This window comes from Amblyomma maculatum, chromosome 1 (genome assembly GCF_055883805.1).
Source record: "Amblyomma maculatum isolate TAMU_Amacu chromosome 1, ASM5588380v1, whole genome shotgun sequence".
Classification (NCBI taxonomy): Eukaryota; Metazoa; Arthropoda; class Arachnida; order Ixodida; family Ixodidae; genus Amblyomma; species Amblyomma maculatum.
This window is the reverse complement of record NC_139344.1, coordinates 324,264,325-324,285,713: the sequence shown is the minus strand read 5'-3', so window position 1 is coordinate 324,285,713 and position 21,389 is coordinate 324,264,325. Positions and strand designations below refer to the sequence as shown.

The 21,389-nt window shown below is 44.7% G+C and overlaps 1 protein-coding gene across 2 annotated transcripts in view; it reads right to left on the bottom strand.

Moving 5' to 3' along the window:
* Window positions 1-808: 808 nt before the first annotated feature.
* LOC146207323 (voltage-dependent calcium channel subunit alpha-2/delta-1-like) overlaps window positions 809-21,389 on the bottom strand; it is a 231,446-nt gene continuing 210,865 nt past the window's right edge. For both annotated transcript variants that reach the window (XM_084585571.1, XM_084585541.1), the window contains 15 exons: window positions 20,745-20,833; window positions 19,943-20,036; window positions 19,093-19,155; window positions 18,353-18,456; window positions 17,627-17,719; window positions 15,199-15,296; window positions 14,617-14,691; window positions 14,353-14,423; window positions 14,048-14,123; window positions 11,173-11,231; window positions 11,067-11,093; window positions 10,597-10,776; window positions 6,731-6,846; window positions 6,202-6,278; window positions 809-5,128 (listed from right to left, as the gene is read on the bottom strand). In XM_084585571.1, coding sequence (XP_084441697.1) covers window positions 5,018-5,128; window positions 6,202-6,278; window positions 6,731-6,846; window positions 10,597-10,776; window positions 11,067-11,093; window positions 11,173-11,231; window positions 14,048-14,123; window positions 14,353-14,423; window positions 14,617-14,691; window positions 15,199-15,296; window positions 17,627-17,719; window positions 18,353-18,456; window positions 19,093-19,155; window positions 19,943-20,036; window positions 20,745-20,833 — 1,333 coding nt within the window. In that variant the 3' untranslated portion in view covers window positions 809-5,017. The remainder of the gene's footprint in view (window positions 5,129-6,201; window positions 6,279-6,730; window positions 6,847-10,596; window positions 10,777-11,066; window positions 11,094-11,172; window positions 11,232-14,047; window positions 14,124-14,352; window positions 14,424-14,616; window positions 14,692-15,198; window positions 15,297-17,626; window positions 17,720-18,352; window positions 18,457-19,092; window positions 19,156-19,942; window positions 20,037-20,744; window positions 20,834-21,389) is intronic.

Genomic DNA, 21,389 nt, shown 5'->3' with positions numbered 1-21,389 from the left:
TTTATGATTAAGTAATTGTACGCGCCCTCTAACGAGCTTCAAATTTATTGGCAAACAGCGCTTGCCAATAACTGCGAGCAAAATAACATTAACTTGGGTAAAATTCCGCCCGAATTCCTCTAAATTATTTTTTTTTCTCAAATTTAAGGCCGCTGCAAAAATTTTCAACCTGCTGTGCACGATTTCGGGGAAAAAGAATGTCTAGATATGTCAGCTGTAATTTCTAATACTAGTATAAAAAGGTTATCCGTCTTAGAAGCTTGTCGGTAACACACATTAAGTCTAAATGAATAGGAAAACAGCAGAACTCGCGAAAATGAAAAAAAAAAAAGAACTCGAACGCGTCTTAATTTGGCGCTTTGAATTTTCAGGACTTCAGTCCAATGTCAAGGCTTTTTCGGCGAAGGTGCGGAGGCGACTAGGCGCAAATAAATCTGAGAGGGTAAGTCTTGGAGGTGCTCGTGTTTTCTGCTGGAGTGTCTTGGAAGCCCGAGAAAGAGTTTGACGATCGTGTTTGTGCTGTGCTGTGTATCTGGTGTCAGGTTTGAGTTAGCGGGGTGGAACTGTGCATGTACTTTTGTGGAGTGTCACAGGAACGCGGGACATCAACTGGCAGCTCTCGAAAGATTCGCTCATCCATGCGTATAATGCACGTACACACATCTTCAAGTATAGAATTGATATATATGTATATATATATATTTATATTTATTTATATATATGGTCACACATTGATCTTGGTTGGTAGAAGAGCGAAAAAGCGCATAGAATTTCTCTTTTTTTTTTTTTTTTTTAAGACGTGCGAGAGTTTCTGGAGGTTTACGAGGTTTTCGCGGCAAACGGGAAACTACTGTCCACAGCTGGTCTAATGTCGTCTTAAGTTGCGAATTCTCGATTTAGTGACTTTACACGCTGCGTGATCTGGAGAGGAAACTGTCAATCATTTTTATCCTGACTTTTTGATTCTAATCAAAAGAAATTCCCCTTACCACCCATGCCCTCAATCGAGAAGCAGTTTCTTCCTTTGCAAGCTTTACACATGAGCAATAAGGACAGTTCTTTATTGTGCAATATATCTATGGCGCTGCCACGAGTTTTGATCATTTTATGCTGTAACAGACAAGAATATCAATGAGGTCGTCTATCTTGGGTTTCAGTTGTATTTTTGTTGGACAAAAACAAAGTGGCATGAAAGAATTTTGACGTCTTAATTTAGTCCAATCACTCCCTCCTCAATTAAAAAAAAATAATGAAATGAAATGGCGTCTTAAAAAAAAAAACATTATCTTTGAAGGTATTAAAGTTTTTCCATGCCTACTTTTTCATACAATGTTTTCTTTCATGTCTCCATTTGCCATAATAAAGATTTTACTTGTGCAAAGCGCCCGTCATGATATACTAAAATTTGGCATTTGCCTTTCTTTTTGTCTAGCAATGAACCTGTGAATACATGACATTGACGGTTCACAGTTCCTATATTACATCTCGTAAAGGAGCAACCATTGTCAGGACGTTTCTTTTTTTCTTCTTTTCTTTTTTTGCTAAATATGCAATATTTTGCTCTCCGTTCTTTCTTTTTTTTTTCATATTCTGTGACTATATTTAGGTTTTTATAATGATGGTCAGTGGTTGCATAATTTTTCAGGAACTAGTCTGACGAAAGCTTCCAATTTTGTCGTCAAAGCAAGTCAGCTTTCAACATATCACTTCGCACATCACGCTAATACATTGCGTTGCGATTCAACTAGTTTCAAGATTTCTCGACAAAGCTCACGCAAACATCTTCTTCCCTTGCGCTGAGATAGCTGCCAATTAATGGAGATTAGTTTGGCATATTTGCTCTTGTCTATTTTTGACTCATTGATAGCCTCACATTTATGCGCTTTGTCTAACACGCGACTGGCCTAGCAAATTACTTTGACACATCCTCACATCTCTTACTATCAAAATGCCTTCCAAATGTAATCCGATGCAAGAATAAATTTCGACAGATAGCGATAAGCTCGAAGGCAAAATGACTCCGCAGAAATGCCATTATACAAAGTAATATTGATATGAGCTAATGTATCAAGTTCCTGCTCAACGCAAATTCAGCGGAGTTCGATATAGCTAAGGACACCCAACCATTTCTTTTTTCCTTTTCTTTTTGCAAAGGTTAGTTACAGATTTGAATGGTACAAATGAAGATTTCCCGCTACACAATAAAAGCCACATTTTCAACTGCTCAAAGCAAACTTGCACAATAAAATTAACCATTCTAGCAAGCGAATAATTTTCATCGGTCGTCCTCAACGAACGTAAATGTCCAAAGAATGTTCCCTTAGCAGCAAGTGACCACAGGTAGGATACCTTGCGGACATGACTTTGAAGAAGTTTGACTGTTGTTTTAGAAAAAAATATAACAGAGCCTAAAATATGCTTTCGCTCAAGGAACAATGAAAAAGTAATATTTCAACTCATTGCCGTCGTCAACGCGTTGCGCTTTCGTTATTGTACAAGTGCGCCTTCGCGGAAGTAAATGACTGCGTAATAGGTTGGCAGCTCTCATTTAAAAGGACTAAACTTGTCCCTTAAGAGCCTGAAATTGAATAGCTACCCAAACGAAATATTTAGAAGAGACACATTACTTTAAGCCATTCTGAAGCATCGAGGGCTGAAAAGCATTGCAAATACGAAAGCATAAAATTAAGTAGTAACTGCCTATGTTGTAAAGGCCGAACCGTTTGTGAGGTTTTCCGGAACGCTGGCGAAGAAGCGGAAGTTGTTAACAAATTTGTGTCTGTGTTTTAAGTTATCTGCATTATTTTTAATAGATTTTACAACAATTCTTATAGGACTAAGATTAAAGGAGCGCTATTAAAGTCCATATCGATGTGTTAGAAACACATTTTAAACACTGCGCGTTATTTAACACGGCAAGTTTACCCCTACATATTGACTTATTATGGGTCTCTTAATTATAATCAATATATACTTATGTGTTCGTTTAACCTGTTGATCAGTCAACAAGAACCTGTCATTGCGTCTTGTTGCCATAGGCGGTTTTTCTTCGCCTTCGCTCCGTGGATTGGTAAGTAGAAAAGCGGTTGTCAGTGCGCGCAATTACGGGACAGCACTTGCACAAAAAGCCCTTGATTCGCGCGCATGGTTATTTCTACAATGGATCGTTCACACACACACACGCACACGCATGCACTACATGCATTCACAAGGACAACAAATGTTTCAAAACAAAGTTTTCTAGAAACCTTACAGTGTTTTTAGAGATAGTATTGTGTAGGGTACGTTTTGACAGCAACTTTCGGAATATATCCCATCGAAAACACTTTCTTTATCGCCTTCTTTCTGGCCCTTTATTCTTCAGCATAATCTAATTTTTACTTCTTTCGCTTTTCGAGCGATGCACGTTAATTCTTCTAGCTATACGCGCCAGCTGCGGAAGCTTGGGAGAGAGGTCTTTTTGGGAGAATTTAACATTTTCTTTTGCTATTTTCACCTGTGTGGCTGAAGGATTCTGTGTTGCTGACGGTATATCAAAGGTTAATTGGCGAGAGCAGCCTGCTCACGTGCCGTTTATCGCACAAAGAACGTTAGCATGTCGACGTCTCTGGGAACGTCTGCAAGCACAGCGTCTTATCCTATCTTAAATGCGTGTTGACTCCTCTGTGAGGGGTTATTCCTACAGTGCAACTGTCAGGGCGTTCCACTACAAGCAGACAGTACTGGGGCACTTGAAATCGACAAAAAACATGGCCTGCGAATGTGTTTACAGAATGACGCACTTCGGTCGGTTGGACCAAGTTGTATGCCCCAGGCGCAGTCTTCTTGGACACATTGCTTTCGAAAAACGCCCTCGCTACTCTACACTCAAATAGGTGAAATAAAGGGAATAAAATATATCGTCCCACATATGTCTTCACGGTGAAGTAAATACGATGCGATAACACAGTACTTCGCTACCAACAAGGGCTTTAGAACACCCCGCATCCAACCATTCACCGCATAGAGTGTGAGAGGGCGAGCTGACTCTCACACTCGGTCTAAAAGAAAAAAGACGCCGAAATGCGCATTCAGCGGAATTTCTCCTGAAACGCCGCTCTAACATGGCGGCGCTTGCGAGTTCTCCCGATCGTCAGGAGAGCTCCTTCCGGAGAGAATACGGCACTTAGCACGATGGCCAGCACTGTTCATAGGGCTCACATCGCGCGGTCACAACTAGACTGCGCGGCATGAGGGTTGTAGCATGAAGCGTATTCCTCTGACTGGGACTCACTGGACGACGGTTTGGGATCCGGCTCGCTGGGCCTCTACACCGAGACCATCTTCACTATGCCACCCACGTCGTCAGCATTGTCAGCAAAGAGCAGTTGATGGTGTATAGGTGTGCGCAGTCAGGCAGCTAATTTGTTCCAGGCAAGGAAGCCGTGGATGAAGAAAAATGGCTTCATGTTTTGTCGTACCTGGCTGCATCACATAGCCATATCGTTATTTGTACGTTTGCCGCACCCGAATGGAGCAGAGGTAAGCGGGACGTTTCTGATCTGAATTTCTGATGAGGTGCAACATTTCGCCTATGCATTCGAGATCTGAATTTCGTTGGTCTCCTAACCGCCCATATTTCACCTTTCCACCTGCTAGGCACTGCTGACGACGCAGCTCTGTCGGAGGCACCACACTCTCCTCCCTTACACCGCAGAGAGTCACTGAGTACACATTGACGCCGTCCCATGTGCACTCCTCGCACTTTTGGCAGCCTCAAGGCAGAGTTTCTGTGATCCACGTCCACCGAGAGGGCTGAGAAAAGTCGCACCAAGGTAAAACACACAACACCAGTGCCGAACAGAAAATGCAACTGTGCAGTTCTCCTCCGCGTCGTCCGCTCGTCGGTGCACGTCCAAGTCGCCGGGAGCGAAACGAAACAGGGGGGTATTTTTTTGCCCCGTAAGTCCACCGGGGCGAAGGTCTACTGGCGTGGCGCTGGGCCCACATCGTGGCTTGGGCCGTGAAATCCACAGTCTTACGGTCTAGTCACAATGGCGAAGGCCACTAGCGCCAGCGCTGACGCGATCAGCTGAATTGTCGAGTACGCCACGAGTCCGGCGCCTCCGCCGCAGACATGGTAGTCCTCCTGCATTAGTGGACGATGTCGCCAGAGCACGTCATTGCATGCAGATACTGAAATAAGTTCTAAAACATGGTCTATAGCCACAGCTATTCAATTTCGTATAAGGCATGATTAAGAACAAATTTTAGCTCTTTTGTAGATTGAAACGCAATGTCGTGCATTTCTGATAGACAAATGGATAAAAACTCCGTACTTGCGTTATTTACGTTGCTCCTTGTCACTTAAATTTAACAAACGAAAGGAAAGAGGGTTCTCACCTGCATTTCCTACACAACACTTTGCATCAATTGATGGTTCAGGTATGAACCACGAATTTGCGTGCCGGCCAAGTATCATTTTTTTTTTAAATCCTGCGAGTGGTGCTGTGTGATTAGACTTTCGTGATCATGTGGTCTCTGGAGCTTAATCTTTTTCTCGACCAATCACAAATTCCCTCTCTCATAGTGGCGGGATTCTGGCGCTACGAAAACTGTAAATTGTACCCCATTCGTATGAAGTGTAAATTTCATATTCTTTAATCCACTAATCTTATTCTCTACATACAAGAAACAAAGAAGCGCCAGTATGTGTGGGCAAAACCCGCTTCTGCGCGGATATTTGTGTAGCATAACACTGATTAATGGAGAATATTCCACAATAGAGCTGTAGTATTTAAAAGTAGTTGACTGAGTGGAAGAGCAAAAGCATGCGTCATCGCTAAAACCCGTGGCTTCTGGCAGTCAGATGCTCGTTAAGGAGCGATATCTAGTAGTGGGAATCGATACCGAAAGGCCAAACGGCAAAGGTCAAATCAAGGTCGCATCACCCTGTCCATAGATGGTCAATGGTACACTAGGCTATAAATGGACTGTTCCTATCCTGGGTTGGCCAATTCCAGCCTCAAGGTCATGGAAGCCGCAACATTGTTGGTTTATTTCGTAACAGACGAGTGACCAAGAACAGACCGCGCCAACCTGAACGTCACCACAACCAGCGGCCATACCTGGTTGGGTTTGACCATATGAAGCAGTGCTTTCGCAATAAAATAGCGTGCAAGCGGAATAAAGACAAGACTGGCGAGCAAGAAGCTCACTTACTTTTTCATGGTCAGCGTAGCACTTGTCTGGCCGTCGCCTGAACCTCAGCGGATGGTCGCACGGCGCAGGGTCTTCAACTGCGAATGACGTAAAAGTACGGATGTCGGTACAACATGGATGGTAGCCGGTTTTATTGGCTCAAGTTTACAAATAACCTACGAGGAGAAACAGCTGAACAAGTCTAAGCGGTATTGAAGAAAACAAAACCAAGATTTCTGCGAAGGGAGTGGGTAGTGGTAGGGGGGGGGGGGGGGGTGCAAAGCTGGGGCCACGCAGTGCTCCTTGAGCATTGAGTTAATTCTTTATGGCACAGGAATACAATATAATACGCTTCGTCCATTGAATAATGCTTTAATGTTAAGTACAGCGGCAGTTCACCTGTTATCTTTTTCAAAGCACATATGTAATCATTACCCTTCAAGCAATCGTTTTGATTTTCCACAGGCTGAAACACAAGCCCTTGAAGAAGGGCGCGTAAGGCCAGCTCTACAACTGGATGTAAAGAAAGGAGAGAGAATGCTCGGCTGACCTTCGGTGGGTGCCTGCAGAGGCGTGGGCGGCGGGTCGCAGAAGACAGGCGCGCAGGGCACGGTCGATATGACCAGGATCACGTTGGTGTAGCCCACGCGTCCCACACCGTACTGCCTGTTGGGGCACAGTCAACAACAGAAAAAGAAAGAAATAAGACACAGACATTGAATTATACATCGCATCTGATTCTTTCAAGACGATTGAATTTGCAGCATGTGGTGGTCCGCCTGCTTCTTTCACGCTATTCTCTCCGCTGGCTTTTTACCCTCGCCGTTCGATAGATGAACGCAGATATAAGATTCGATTCGGCCATGGCTGGCACGTTTCAAAAGAAGAGAGATATAAAAATACCCGCAGCAGTGAACATTCACTCCAGAAGAAAGAACTCCACCTAGCCGAAATCAAGCATAATCTCCTCTTTCGGCTTGCCTCATTGTTGCCTTGGAAGGTTAAAAATGTATTAGGTATCCCACATTTCCTCAAAATAAAACCTCGTTAAATATTACTGGTAACCTCCCAGGCGGTGCGCCAAAAGCAGCTGTGCGTTCTCATTCATATGGTAGCATAAAAACAAAACCGATTAAACTTTTCTATAAATAATTCGCTTTTTAAGGTATACTGTTTTGTTCTTTCAAGCAGTTTTGGTTGATATACAGACCACATGCGCCAAGAAAATCCGCGGATGGTGGATTTTCACAAAAATGGCAGTAATCAAGCCCGAAACTTGGTAAACATTCATAATACGCTATAAACCGAAGTCTTCTGCTCTTTATCCTTTCCCTATCCTGCTTTCACCTCCCAATTGCATAACAGCAGCTGTGTGTCGTTTCTCGAAACAACTTCATTTGAGGTTCGGTATTAAAATATAACAAGAATTACATTATTAAAGGTCATAATTTTCTGTCTCGCAGTTATGATTTTATGAGAGAAGGCTATCTGAACAGGGCACCCGAAATTGTGAGCTTTTTTTTTTTTTTTTTCAAGTTCCTAATTGGTTTGGTTTATGGAGTTTAACGTCCCAAAGCGACTCAGGCTATGACGCCGTAATGGGGGACTGCGGAAATTTCTACCACATGGGATTCTTAGACGTGCACTGACATCGCTCAGCACCCGAGTGCCTGGCTTTTCACACCCTCGAAAAGCAGTCACCGCGGCCGGGATTCGCTGCCGCATTCTTAGGCACTGCAGTCCAGCGCCCTAACCACTCCACCACCAGGGGGACGCTTTACAAGTTCTAATTTTATGAGCCGCTGAAACACGGTACAATGATGACCATTGCATCAGCATAGTTAAGGTACAGGCAAATATTTTCAAACTTTAACAAATTAATTACTGCTAGGTAAGCGCTATGACTATTACGCTTTCGTGCTGTAATCCCAATAAAAGCTTCATCACATTTTGAGAAACCCTATGGTCGCTTAGATCTAACTTTTTTTCTGGTTACTGTTTTCCTCACCTTACAGGCTGATCGATAAAACGGAGAGTTGAGCTAGTGGTACATGTTCGTCTCCGCGCTGTTATTCCTTAAACTTTTACAGGCTGATCAACCCATGCTCCTCGTCCATCTTATGGGCACGTCAGTTGTGCCTATCATGCTTCTCGCGAGTTCGCACTTCACGAGAGGAAACGCCTCAGCTCAAGTTCCGCGAATGCCGGTACTATTAAGTGTACGTTCATGGCGCTGCCAAAAAAAAATAATAAATAATGCATTAGTATACAACCAGGGAAAAAGTTCTGGCCGTCAGTCATCTAAGAGCTCCCGTCCATTGAAGAAACGGTTTAACTGTTCTAGCAAAATTTAGTTCATGTATCTAATATAAGTGTACAAGAAGTTCTGCAAATGCAATGTGTCTAATTTTCACTAACACGTGAATAAACCGCCAAGATTTTCAGTTCATGCTACTCAGTCTCTTGCCAATTTTCTATTAGAATAATTTAGTATTTCATGTGCAAGCCATTCCTTGTTGAACTGTACTTCTCGTACATATCTGCGTCTACGTGTGCCTAAAAAAAAGAACAACGCGCCACAAAATTTGCCACATTCCTTGCTTGTAACGAACCGTTTAGAATACGTTCAAGGTTGACAGCGCTTAATCATATGGACAAAGCAGAGAACAATGTGTTCAGGCACAGTCAACCATGGACCAAACTCAATTAGCTCGACAGCTTGTCCTTTCCAAGAATGTGTTGCAGACAGCTCCTTTTCTTTTCTTTTTTTGGCTCTATTAGGCCTCAAGGCACAGACTTTTTTATAATGCGAGATTTGTCCAAGCACAGATTATTACTATCAGAACATATCAGCCACAAAGTTGCTGATGCCAATCTTGGAATACGAAAGCTCGGGAATGGTGGCGAGGATCACGAACGCTCGTGGTGTTCGACAAGCCCCGTTAAAGGACTTAGAAGGAGATCTCTTGACAAAGACAATACTTCCTTCCCTCTTGCATCTCATTAAGGCTTCTCGTGCGTCATTGACCGTTAAGAAAACTGCCAACAGAACCTTTAGAACTTGAACTATGAGCGCTTGTTATGCGGCCCTCTTCGAGCTGCATGTCGGGAGGGAGAAATAACCTGCTTATAGGAGATTTATAGAGACACACAGGTGTATTCACCCTTACCAGGTGTGTTCACATTACTACACGCACTCGTTTTCTGCGGAAGAAGTTGCCACTGAGCAGCCACCGTACCTGTACCGTCATCAGCTACTACCTCCACCTTTCTGCTCTCAGCTTTCTATCCGCCAACCACCTAACAGCCGATTTTTATTTGCCAATGCACTTACACGGAAAATGGCAATCCGACTCGTTGGATGACCTGCAAACTTAATTGTTTATGTTTGCCACGGCGAATTTGAATTGTCATTGAAAAATGCGATGTGATAGATTGTATTAAGTTCCATAAAATAAAGCAATTGCATTACACAAGAAGTCGTGAAGAAAAGCAGCGTAAAGAGCCATACAGTGCACCTTAATATGCACTGCTACTGAAAGTTGGCCCGTACTTTAAAGTTCGGCACAGTTTACATGCTGAGGCTGATTCTACAAGTCGACGATGGACAGTGCTGCACACATCGGAAAACAAACATTCATTCCCTACCAGATAAGCTGCCACCGAGCAGTGGATCGCATCTCTCTCTTGAACAATTGCGGTGGTTACAGCGTTGGCGACGCACTGCCGTAATTTTTGCAGGGCCAGGCACGCATCGAGGCAAAAACGAGCGAAACGCCTAGACGAGGTACGTCCAACCCCCCCCCCCCCCCCCCCCCCCCCCCCCCCGCCGCCAAGGAAAAAAAAAAGTGCCGTTTTTTATTCTTCTGCGTCTGGCAGTCCGCGGTCAACTAATTTATGTTAGGCCTTTAATGGTGTGTAACGGCGCACGCGAAGAGCGCAAATCTGAGATACATGGCTGTTTTCTCCTCCAATCACCAAAATACAGTGTTAGGTTCGAAACGATGGATTTCACCACGTATTATCTAGAGAAAAAACATTAATTATTTTGCAGTACTTTTAAAAATATTTATACAAATAAAGTGACACTCTGTAAAGCAACATTGCAGTACGTGACATCTCATGGATCTAAACTAAACAAATAATTCATACATTGTCGATGTGCACAGAAACTGCTCATCTAGAACGAGCCAGTCACCATCGATGCCGATGCCGTTAACTCAGTGGGCTCACAAATTAGACTGTAATCGAGGTGTTAACCGCGGGACCTATAACTCTCAAAGTGTTCTGATTTAATGATGCATATATAACACTCTTGCATTCATTGATCGTAGGTTGCATTGCCTCCTCAACAGCACCACGACGGCATTGAGAGGAACATGCACAGAAGCAGAGGAGGAGCCCAGCAATGCCCACCTGGAGCAGTTCCCGCAGTCCAGGCTGCTCATGAAGTAGCTGCTCCGGTTTCCAAAGTGGTACAGGGCCTCGCGGGTGGTGCACACGCGGTATTCGTCCGGCATGTAGCGACCACCACTGCGATCCGGCGGCCGCGCTGAATCCGCGCCCCAGCCGCCACCACCCAGCGTCGGAAGCCAGCTGCGAGACACATCCACCCTGAAGCACCCCCTCGCGGATGGGTGCACCGAGATTGCACTACTGTGGCGTTGTAATGCTGGGAGAAGCCCATGAATGGCTCTTGGGAGGCCGAGAACGTCACCGTAGGCTTTTGCCTTTGCTTCATGCAGATCGCAAGGACAAACCCACAGCATAGCCCTTACTCCTACACCTCAGGCTGCTTGCCACACCGGTATAATTTCTCAATCTCCCGGGCTTTCTTTGAGCCCGTTGCTAAGCCATCTAGAAAGAGACTCGAACGTTGTACTTACGCGTACAACCACATCTTGATTATTTGCCTGAAATAAAAGAAAGGCAACTTAGGTAAATGTTAGCCTCTTTCAGCTATCAACACGGAGTAAGGAACGCAATACTCACCAAGACGATGCATCGAAGATCCAACTGATGTCGAATGCTCTGATAAGGCTCTCAAGGGGCTGAAAAATGTCACAAACGCCAGTCCATTTTAAGGCAAGTTTCTAAATAAAGCCGTCTTGAATTACCCCGCTCAGAATATGAAATGAACGCTTCCTAACGTTACTCCCTCCGGGAATACTTGCCGCGAAAATAGCGAGATGCCAATCTATTCGGTTTTTTGCTTTTGTCCTTGTACTTTTCTAGTCAGGAATCGGGGGAAACACTTCATTTGTTTTTTCATCACCGAACACATTACAAGAAAATGCTGGATGTATTTTTTGTACCGAGAAAAAAAGAAAAGAAATGCATGACAATAGCTAAGGCTCAATCTGAGGATGCTCAACTGTGTAGCGCAGATTTAAATCGCTAGGTTAGCGGCCTATGCATTCGCTTAGACGCATCGGCTTAGAGCCTTACAACAAGAGATAAGATAGCATTGTGGTATCAATTTTTGTCTTGAATTATTTTTGTGATCGTTTCCACAAACATGGCATTAAGCTATAAGATCCTGCCCCTTCGTATATTTTAGCGCTGCTAGACAAAGAAAGGAATTGGCGCTCTAGGTACGTCAAGAATCCTGTTTATGTTATATAAGGGCTTTCAGTGTTCGATGCATCTATAGACGCACATTGCTTAAAATTTTGAGTGGGTTGCGAAACAAGTATGTGGCAAGATATTGAGTCGATGCTGCCTGTAATGCTTGAGGGCAACCACCTATAACTTAATTTTATATACTGCGGAAAAATTCGGTTATCAAGTTGAAGGCTATTAGGCCGCAAAGCTAAGCGGTGCTGGCTAAGAGCTGTCCTAAATTCTTCGCAATGAAGTACTGCATTGGAGGCGCATGTGAGCACGGCTAGAGCTACCAGAAAATGTAACTGAGCTATCAGCATTTCATTGAACAGCCGATTGAATCGGACACAATTCTGCGGGCAGTCATGATGATAATAAAAAGAAGGGGCGCCGACAAAATGCTGAGAAACGATGGAGTGCAACACAGCTAACACAGCCTCTTTTCAAGTCTCCTTATTTGCCCCATGCATTGAGCCGCCGCACTGCGACCCGTTCTTTAATTTGCAGATCAAGTAGATTCCTCCGCAAACCACCCTGCGTCTTCGGCTCCCGACCTGAGCTAAACTATCGAGATGGTACTATCAATTTTCGGAACATAAAAATGTCCAGCGGTGATACAACTACAGATGGTAGAGAACGCTCGTTCCTAATGAATTTTAAATTACAAACCAATTTTGACTTGCAGTAATGGATCCTCTACGCCGCACTAAATGCAGTTAAACTGTGCGAAAAAAAAACAATGGACGTAACATACGAATAACCATTGCTCTTGACAACCCCCATGGAAGATGACGTAATAGATACCATATTACTGCGAAGTAAAATTTTTCACGAAGGCTTATAACAAACCCCAAGCGGAAGTCACTGGTGATTTGTCAACTGCGTACATCTATTTGTGATGGCGTTGAGCAGTTTCGTAGCCATTCGAGCTCCGAACACCGCAAACATCAAGAACAAAGACTCTACTAACCAGAAGCTGGGACAGCAGCGGTTAAAGTCACCTACGGCTATTACGAAGCAACAGGTGTAACGAAGTGTGTGTGTGTGTGTGTGTGTGTGTGTGTGTGTGTGTGTGTGTGTGTGTGTGTGTGTGTGTGTGTGTGTGTGTGTGTGTGTGTGTGTGTGTGTGTGTGTGTGTGTGTGTGTGTGTGTGTGTGTGTGTGTGTGTGTGTGTGTGTGTGTGTGTGTGTGTGTGTGTGTGTGTGTGTGTGTGTGTGTGTGTGTGTGTGTGTGTGTGTGTGTGTGTGTGTGTGTGTGTGTGTGTGTGTGTGTGTGTGTGTGTGTGTGTGTGTGTGTGTGTGTGTGTGTGTGTGTGTGTGTGTGTGTGTGTGTGTGTGTGTGTGTGTGTGTGTGTGTGTGTGTGTGTGTGTGTGTGTGTGTGTGTGTGTGTGTGTGTGTGTGTGTGTGTGTGTGTGTGTGTGTGTGTGTGTGTGTGTGTGTGTGTGTGTGTGTGTGTGTGTGTGTGTGTGTGTGTGTGTGTGTGTGTGTGTGTGTGTGTGTGTGTGTGTGTGTGTGTGTGTGTGTGTGTGTGTGTGTGTGTGTGTGTGTGTGTGTGTGTGTGTGTGTGTGTGTGTGTGTGTGTGTGTGTGTGTGTGTGTGTGTGTGTGTGAGAGAGAGAGAGAGAGCGAGAGAGAGAGAGAGAGAGAGAGAGAGAGAGAGAGAGAGAGAGAGAGAGAGAGAGAGAGAGAGAAACGCCCATAACTCGGTTTATGTCTCGGTTAGATCAATTACCCACAATATATTACGTGAGTAGTCTCCAAAACAAGAAACTCGCTAGCACCCGCGACATTTGTCTGGCGCGCGAAATTCGGTTAAGCACGAACACGAGCAAATATGTTGTGGCATATAGTGCAAACAATATGTTCGCACATACATGAAGATTAAGCACTGCTGCTGGGAATGTTTGGCGCTAGCGTAAGTCAACTATTCGAAAACTTGCAGTTGCACCATCTCTTGGCCCTTTGTAAGCTGTCACTGTATTCGTACCTTAGTGTCATACGCACAAGGAAAGCACTAGGTATACGCGTTAGGTACGGCACTAGGAAATGCCATACATCACTTCAGTAGGCGCTTGATAAAACAATGGGGTTTCAGCGAACAGAGGTCTTACAAACGGTAACTGGCATTGTAAAATAATTGCGTTGTGCCAGATATCGGATACTTTCAGTATTCTGCGAAATGCGCATGTTAAAGGAAGCACGATCGTGGAATGAATTTGAAGTCAGGCGATGCTGCCACCATTGGAGCTTCGCCGGAAGCTTACCAGAAGTGAAGATCGGGCACCAGCTGTGTATCGGCGCATTCTTGGACACCGGGACTCTGTATGCAGTTCCTCCACCCTGACGAAGCACGCATCAGATGGATGTTAGTACTTGGCCTCATAGCGATAGAGGTACAGGCATCAGTAAAAGCATAACGCATTAGTCCAGCTACCACAGACATAAATCACCTTTAAACCATAATAAATGTGGTGTTTGTGCAACGCCTAAAAATAATAAAAAGAGGCGTGTACGTCAATTATTTTGGCAGGAAATGATAATATATTTTGCTAAGTGATGCAAAACTCACTTGAAGTAAACCGATTTCTTCAGCATGTCATCCATCAGCTCTGGATCGACGGCTCCCACGAACTTTCCGACCTGCGGAATAATATACAACGATCGATCATCGCTTTACCTTCGCATCATGAAATCTTTAAACAGCTTGAGGCTACAGCGTTGCCTTGACAAATGATTAAAGAAAAGGCCGTCGCAAGAACTTAGACATGTTGAGCCGATTTGTGCTACACGAAAAGTATGCTTTCCCTAACTGAGAATTCTCCTGGACACGTACGTTTTCAGCGTGGTCGTCCGTGCTAGTGGTGAGAATAAAGCCACCCTCGTCGAGAAGGTAGCAGACGACGAAGTCCTGCACAAAAGGCGCAGTCATCAGTTTCCGTATTTTCTACCGGGAGATCAAACGAAAACCAATTTTTGATAAAGGAAAGACGCAGTAACTGTCTCGCATCTCGATCTCAACCACGCTATAAACTCGCCGAGGAGAAGCGTTGAAGGAGGGGGTGAAAGGGACAGAGGTCTCGCTTATCATCCATGCAGAGAAGGAAGGGATGAAGGTGGGAGCGAAAGAACGTGAAGAAAAGGAACCAGGGGGTTAAGGGATCTGTAGTTGCTACCACAAAAATTGCGTTATCTTTAGCTGTATATAAGCATGCCAAGGCGCGCCGCAAAACGAGTTACTGAAAGAGAGACATCACAGACATAAAAGTAGCTGCTGAAATTATCTAAGACCACCATCGAACGATAGTTTTCGAACCATCTATGATGAAGAGGAATCGAATTTTCTCAGTAAACTCTTTTAAACGTTCACAACGCGATAATAGTGAAGACTGCCTGCAGAAGAGCGGTGGCGGCTCACCTCGTCTGCACAACGGAGGTGCTCGCCCGAACTTCCGTTGGCAGACATCGTCATCAGAGAGGCGTGAATGATGCGCTCCTCCACGATCAGACCCACAACTGCAACGAAATCGATTAACAGCTACTGAGCCGGCCTGGGTCAATGTCCGGGCTTCCGGTGCACCGATAACAGTAAAACTATGCCCGGCATACCATTAATCTAATATCGCGCATGCTTCAAGAAAGCGAAATAGTTGCGATATGAATTTCTTCACAGTGCCAGTAAGGGAGTGCAACTCAGCCAGAACAAAACTTGAGATAACGTCACACGCATGGTGCAAAGGAAGCGCAACAGTATCGTCACGTTCCAGCAAAGATAGCCAGGGAAACAGATTTCGATTACGACTAAGGGATAGGCAAGCGCGCATAAGCCAAACTATTCATTGCGTGAACATGCCTCTAAAGAAACAAAAGCTACTGCCAGCTTGCATAGTTAGTCAAAAGCAAAGTTGGTGTGCTGCCATAGGTAATCGAAGAGCAAAACGTGCGCTTGACGGCGAAAGCCCGCTAAGGCCCACAGGTGAACACAAGCTGCTGCGGCGTGGAACCGAGGAGAGCTGCACGTGCACATCTGCTATCCGTGAAGGCTGACTGACGGGTGAAGAGAGAGGCCGAGGGTAATGCCAAGCGACATGCGGCTGCTCATTTCTGGCCGTAACTGAGACACTCGCCACTCTCTCAACGGCTGCAGACTTGTGACCCCTCCGCCTCTTCATTGGCTGAGTCGCGTGACGAGCTCGCCGCCACCATCATTCGCGCTTTAAGCATCTTTAAGTTTGCGGACGGTAACTTGCCCGCCCTCGAAAAGAGGTCAGTGAAATTCGTGATTGCGGCTAGCAGTTCTACGCACTAAAAATTGGTAGAGCTAAATATTGCAGCTTGGCTCAACAATCAGCGCGAGCTGATTGATATTTGACGCCGAAATGTGTGGAATGGTAGAAGGACCTGGGTCCAGGCCGAGAGTGCACACTGCCGGCTTTCCTTCGTGCTCTTGCTGACAGCAACAACGTAGAGCAGTTCGAAAAGTCGTTAACGGCTGAGGGGCGGCAAGGCTACCCAAGCGGATGCGGCTGCACATAGAGATTTTGGCTTGTATGCTCCACCTCCCGCGTGGTCTTGCTTTAAGACTTCGTTGCACACGAATGAAAGTTGATGAAGACGATGACGCACAGCGCGAGAAAGTGGCTGCTTAGCACGTGTGATGTCAGGCTAATGCCGAATGCAACGGCCAGGAAGCTGAGCAGCGCTCGACGCCATAAATTGAAGTCATCTTCGCAGGCCATTTGCTGTTTTTTTCATTGCTCTTATTATTGATTATGCGGCCATCATGTTGTGCGTGATGTCACACAGAGACCACGGCAGTTTCTTCAGTGCGTCAAGCGTTCATTTCAGAGATTTGCTTGCGCGCGATCTTTCGTTCTGTGCATGCTCAAAATTATGAGAATAGAAATATTTAGTTTACCGGGGCCGTCTACCACTGCCACGTGCCGGCTGCATAGCATGCGCTGATTGGTACCTGCGTGTCGAGCCCGCCAGCATTTTACAAAAACGTGGCGCCATCTGTCGTCACCAGGGTGATTTGTGCATGCGCACTGACGCTAACACGGCAGCGGTAGGCGGTGACGGTCAGCGGTAGTGCTAAACTAAATGTGTAACATTCGCGCGAACGAATAACAGCACAAAAATCCGCCGTTTACGTCATTCCGTTTCAGATTTCATCCGAGGCAACAAACAGAACTTGATACACTACGCCCAGACGAATGAGCAGAAAAACGTGGAGCTCTAACGAATGTTATTGGAGCTTCATTGCCTCAATGCCTGGCTGTTCTTTTTTTCCTTGTTTTTTTTTTGTGTGTGTCTTTTTTTTTTCAGTTGAGCCCCCTTAGACCTCAAGAGATGCAGATCACGCTGTAACAAGAAAAAAAATCTTCGTGCCACGATTTTCTCAAGTGTGCCCAAAGATAGGAAGAGAATCATACCGCCACCGTGCGTTTGACACTAATAGTTGCCCAGGTGAAATTGAGCAAGTATCTGCCAATCAAAAATGAACACCTTTAATTTCTACGAAACTAAGCTTCTCTAACTTCGTGCATTCGCAGATATGACCCAGCTTTCTTTTTGACTTCCAAAAATAACCTTCAAAAGAGAAAACCACGTATCATTTTAAATAACGTGCTTTCTCGTTCTTACTATTTTTCTAATGCGGTATTAGCAGTTAAAAGAGTGCTTCCTGTTTTGAAACGATTAGGCAAGAATTTCTATCTGCACACCTCGACCGATGTGAAAAGCCATTGAGTTTCTTCCATTAGCGAAGTTAGCAGGTTGCTTTTGGTGTTCCACAACATCCGTTTCATGTTTCGACACTGGCGTTCAGAACTTCCTTGCCTTACCTGCTGGCGTCAGCTCCGACTTCTTTATGTAAATGTCCACTGCTTTTGCTGCCATGATGACGTTTTCTCGGGTCGAGTTTGGACCCCACGTTCCTGTAACAAATTCGCTCGATGGAATGGCAGCGGCTCCGGTTCAGTGCAAACAGAACACCGGAATAAGCGAGACGATCACTTTACTTGTAAGCGTACCATCTTTCACATTAGTTAATATAGCCATTCCGAGGAGTAGACTGATATTAATTTCAATATTTCCATGTATTTTAATTCGCGTACGAAAACGAAATTTTAAGGAGAGCTCCAAGCCAGAATCTAGTATTTATGGACGGTTGTTTCTTGACGATACGTCTGCGTGACGTTCCGAAATCTTCGCACAAGACTCGAACGAAAGTGCTAATGCTGTTATGCCCCGTGGCAAACTTAGCGCCATGAATGAATAATAAATAAGTAAATATAAATAAATAATATCAATTGTATCCAGGGCTGCGCCTTCACAGCTCGATAGTTGAAACACAGAGCACAGGAAAGAGTTGGTGCACAGAACAGTGCCTGCAATGATAAACATCGACAAAAAGTGAGGGGACTTAATGTATGTGTTTTACGCCTGTATTATGACGCGTTAGGGGGTCATTGTAATGAAATAACATTTAATACATTACCCTAAATAATACGAATTTTAAACATTACTCGTGGCTAATGAAGTGAGTGTCTTCTTGAACAATGTCTTACGTTTAATGTCGCTGATGAGGAAGACGAAGTCCTCGGCGTAGAGTGCTCTGCGAAAGTACGAGGCCTTTTGGGGATTAGCCTCTGGCTCCAGAAACTCTGCAATCCTGAAGGGAAAAGACGGACGGCACCAGGGATAAATAATGTACATCTCTTTCCACGTGCCAAGCGCACAACTCTGCACAAAGCAAACTCGAAGTTTTTTTTCTGAAACTGAGCTGCACCTCGAAGTGATTTCTTTTTATTTTATTTTTTCTTACTTCGAGTGAATTTCGCATTCTTCGCCTCGCAATTAAATGCCTTTTTTTGTGCCACATGGCGAAACCAGGAAAAAAAATTTCATGAAATAAGAAGTGCAGTACAACTTTGTCAGCGATTTTTATGCAGACATACTTTGCCTGAATTAGTAACGTTCAATTTGTTCGCAGTTTCAGGCATAATATGGACCTTCAAAAAAGAAATTATTCTCAAGAATCTTTGGGTGTTTGCCTGATAAAATATGGAATTTCATGTTGCTATAGTACACATCTTAAATTTTGCCCCTCTTCAGAAAATACCGCGCTAGTATTTTCCATTGGAAAACCTAACAGCTTGTATTTGTTTAGTTTTTTTCATGAGATCGAAATATGCAGTATTCATGCGGAAAGCTATTTCTCTTTTACGCAAGCGAATTTTGGTGTTTCAGAGCATTTTAACAGACTGAAAAAGTAAAAACAAAACTGAGAGATGCAAGGAATACTTACGTCTCAGGGTGGTAGCGTATTAGTCCTCCTTCTGTTCCCACGAAAGTCCCTAATATACCATCCCTGAAAGGGCGACGGAGAAAGAAAGCTTGTTAGATGAGCACGTTTCTTGTTTGCCAAATACAACTCTTCTGAAACTGATGTGTTCCACGAGGTGTTCATGCCAGTTGGAATGCTTGACGTGAAGTAGAAAAATAATTCTGAGCGCACAAGGAGGGAACGTTCGTTGTATTTCGTATAATCTTTTTTCTGTGGACAAAAAGACTCCAACCTCGCTCAGTACATAGCTTCATTTATGAAACGGTCAACTTCTTTCTACATACTCCAAAACAACACCCAACAAAAAAATAGCAGGTTAAGGAGCAGCACCGTCATCGTCAAATCTGCTGAGAGACTGTCTGTTACTGCCTTGTAGCATACTGCATGACTGATGTCTAAAAGAAGCACGAACCGAAGCCAAGGATTATTAGAAAGGACAATATAAAATTCAGCGCATTTAAATGCGCAACATCAATGATAGCTCAAAGAAAGTTTTGTACGAGAGTGAAGAACTCGTCTTAATAAAACTCTTTAAATCTCGTCAAATCTAATTCGGAGCACGGACAGTCCTGTTTCGGTTACCGGAGGACTGCTTCCAATATTGGCTCGACGTCATCTCAAGGTCACCAATGATTGGTGGTAAAGGCATTTCATGTTTATTACCTACACAAGGCCAAGCAACTGTTAAGAGCACTAGGTTAAGCTCACTGATTGAGACACTGTGCCTTCTTTAACAGCATACGTTTAGCTGGGACACATGGTAATGGCACTACACTTTGCTTCTGCCGTAGTGCCATTATATTTGGCTCACCTTTCCTCAGCGAAGGCGTCGCTCGTCCAATTGCTCACAACGGCCCGCGTGTTCTCGATATCCCAGAGTAGTCGCTGCATGAGTAGAGGATCACCTGCAAGGCACAAAAGTACATTGCACAGAACACACTCGTGACCTGACGTTTACATAAGAGGATGCCGGAAAAATAGGTAGACTGCATTTCACTCTCTGCACCTCATAAAAATATAACTTGCGCCTTGTTGCAGGCCGACGCAACACATAAGGCCATCACAGCACCTTAGTCATTTCGCACTACACTGTACCTGTTTTCTCTCTATCACCGGCTTCAGTGAGCTATAAGCGAAGAAATAGGGGAAGGCAGACAATTGTTGCACCGCACATTCTTCAGCTCCCTTTTTTTTCTTAGTGGGAAATCAATAATCCGGTGGTTTATAGTCTAGCAAAATCGCGTGACATTGTCTAACGTTTGCCTGGTCGCAAACTGGCCACGCCGTGCGACAGCGCCGCCCTCTCGGTCTGGCCTGGGCAAGTACATCGGCTTCCAAGAAATGCAGTATCCGTGCAACCGATATCTCGGAGGCAACACGCAAACACCGCGGCGAGTATTTTCGCTCGTTATAACAAGGTTTCAGTATTGTTACACCCCTGCTATTTTTTTTTCTGGCTCGCTGTCTCTTTAATGCTGTTGCTGCAGTCTAAAATAGATATTGTGGTCACCGGTGCCTATCACTACCATCAGGATTCTTTAGTAACTTTTCATCAGGTACCATGACAAATCAAAATGCGGAACCTATTAGCTGGCACTGCATGTACTACTCACACTGACGATGGTCCGCCCGGTACGCTTCCAGGACTTGGCTGATGTTGCCCGTGAGTCCCTTGGGGCGCGGAACGTTTTTGCAGTAGCGCCTGAAGAACAAAAGAGAAGCCACGCGAAGCCGTCAGCAACGTAACACTCGCAAAGCCCGGAGGATAAAAGGTGATGAAGGGGGCATTCTACAGACAGAGCGCCATGGAAATGGTGTCATTGATCACTAGAGCATCTTGATAACATCGCACGAATTCAGAATCATGAAACTTTCTCGTGAACACTGAACCCGACTGTATGCTGACGAGTTCCGACCCGTCCCCATTTTGGCACCGAGGGTTTGACCAGCCGAGGTTGTCAATCTCGAGCAACCTTATAGCTGCGTACAGCTGCTAGCAAGAAACGTAGCAAACAAATAAATTTGGAGCCATCGTTTTCCACGCGCGTTACCAAAAGCGGACGATACCACATCAGCGCAATGAGGAAGAATGGGCGACACGATCGGGCCGAAGCCGCAGCTCAACGAGAGAAAGGGGAGTAGCGCAGACGGGTCTCTTTTGTTCAGTACACTCTGTGCCAAGCAGTCGATATGCAAACCGCATAAACCAGCCTATTCGGAATGATTTGTCTGAAATTAAGTGCTGGCATTGTGCGGAG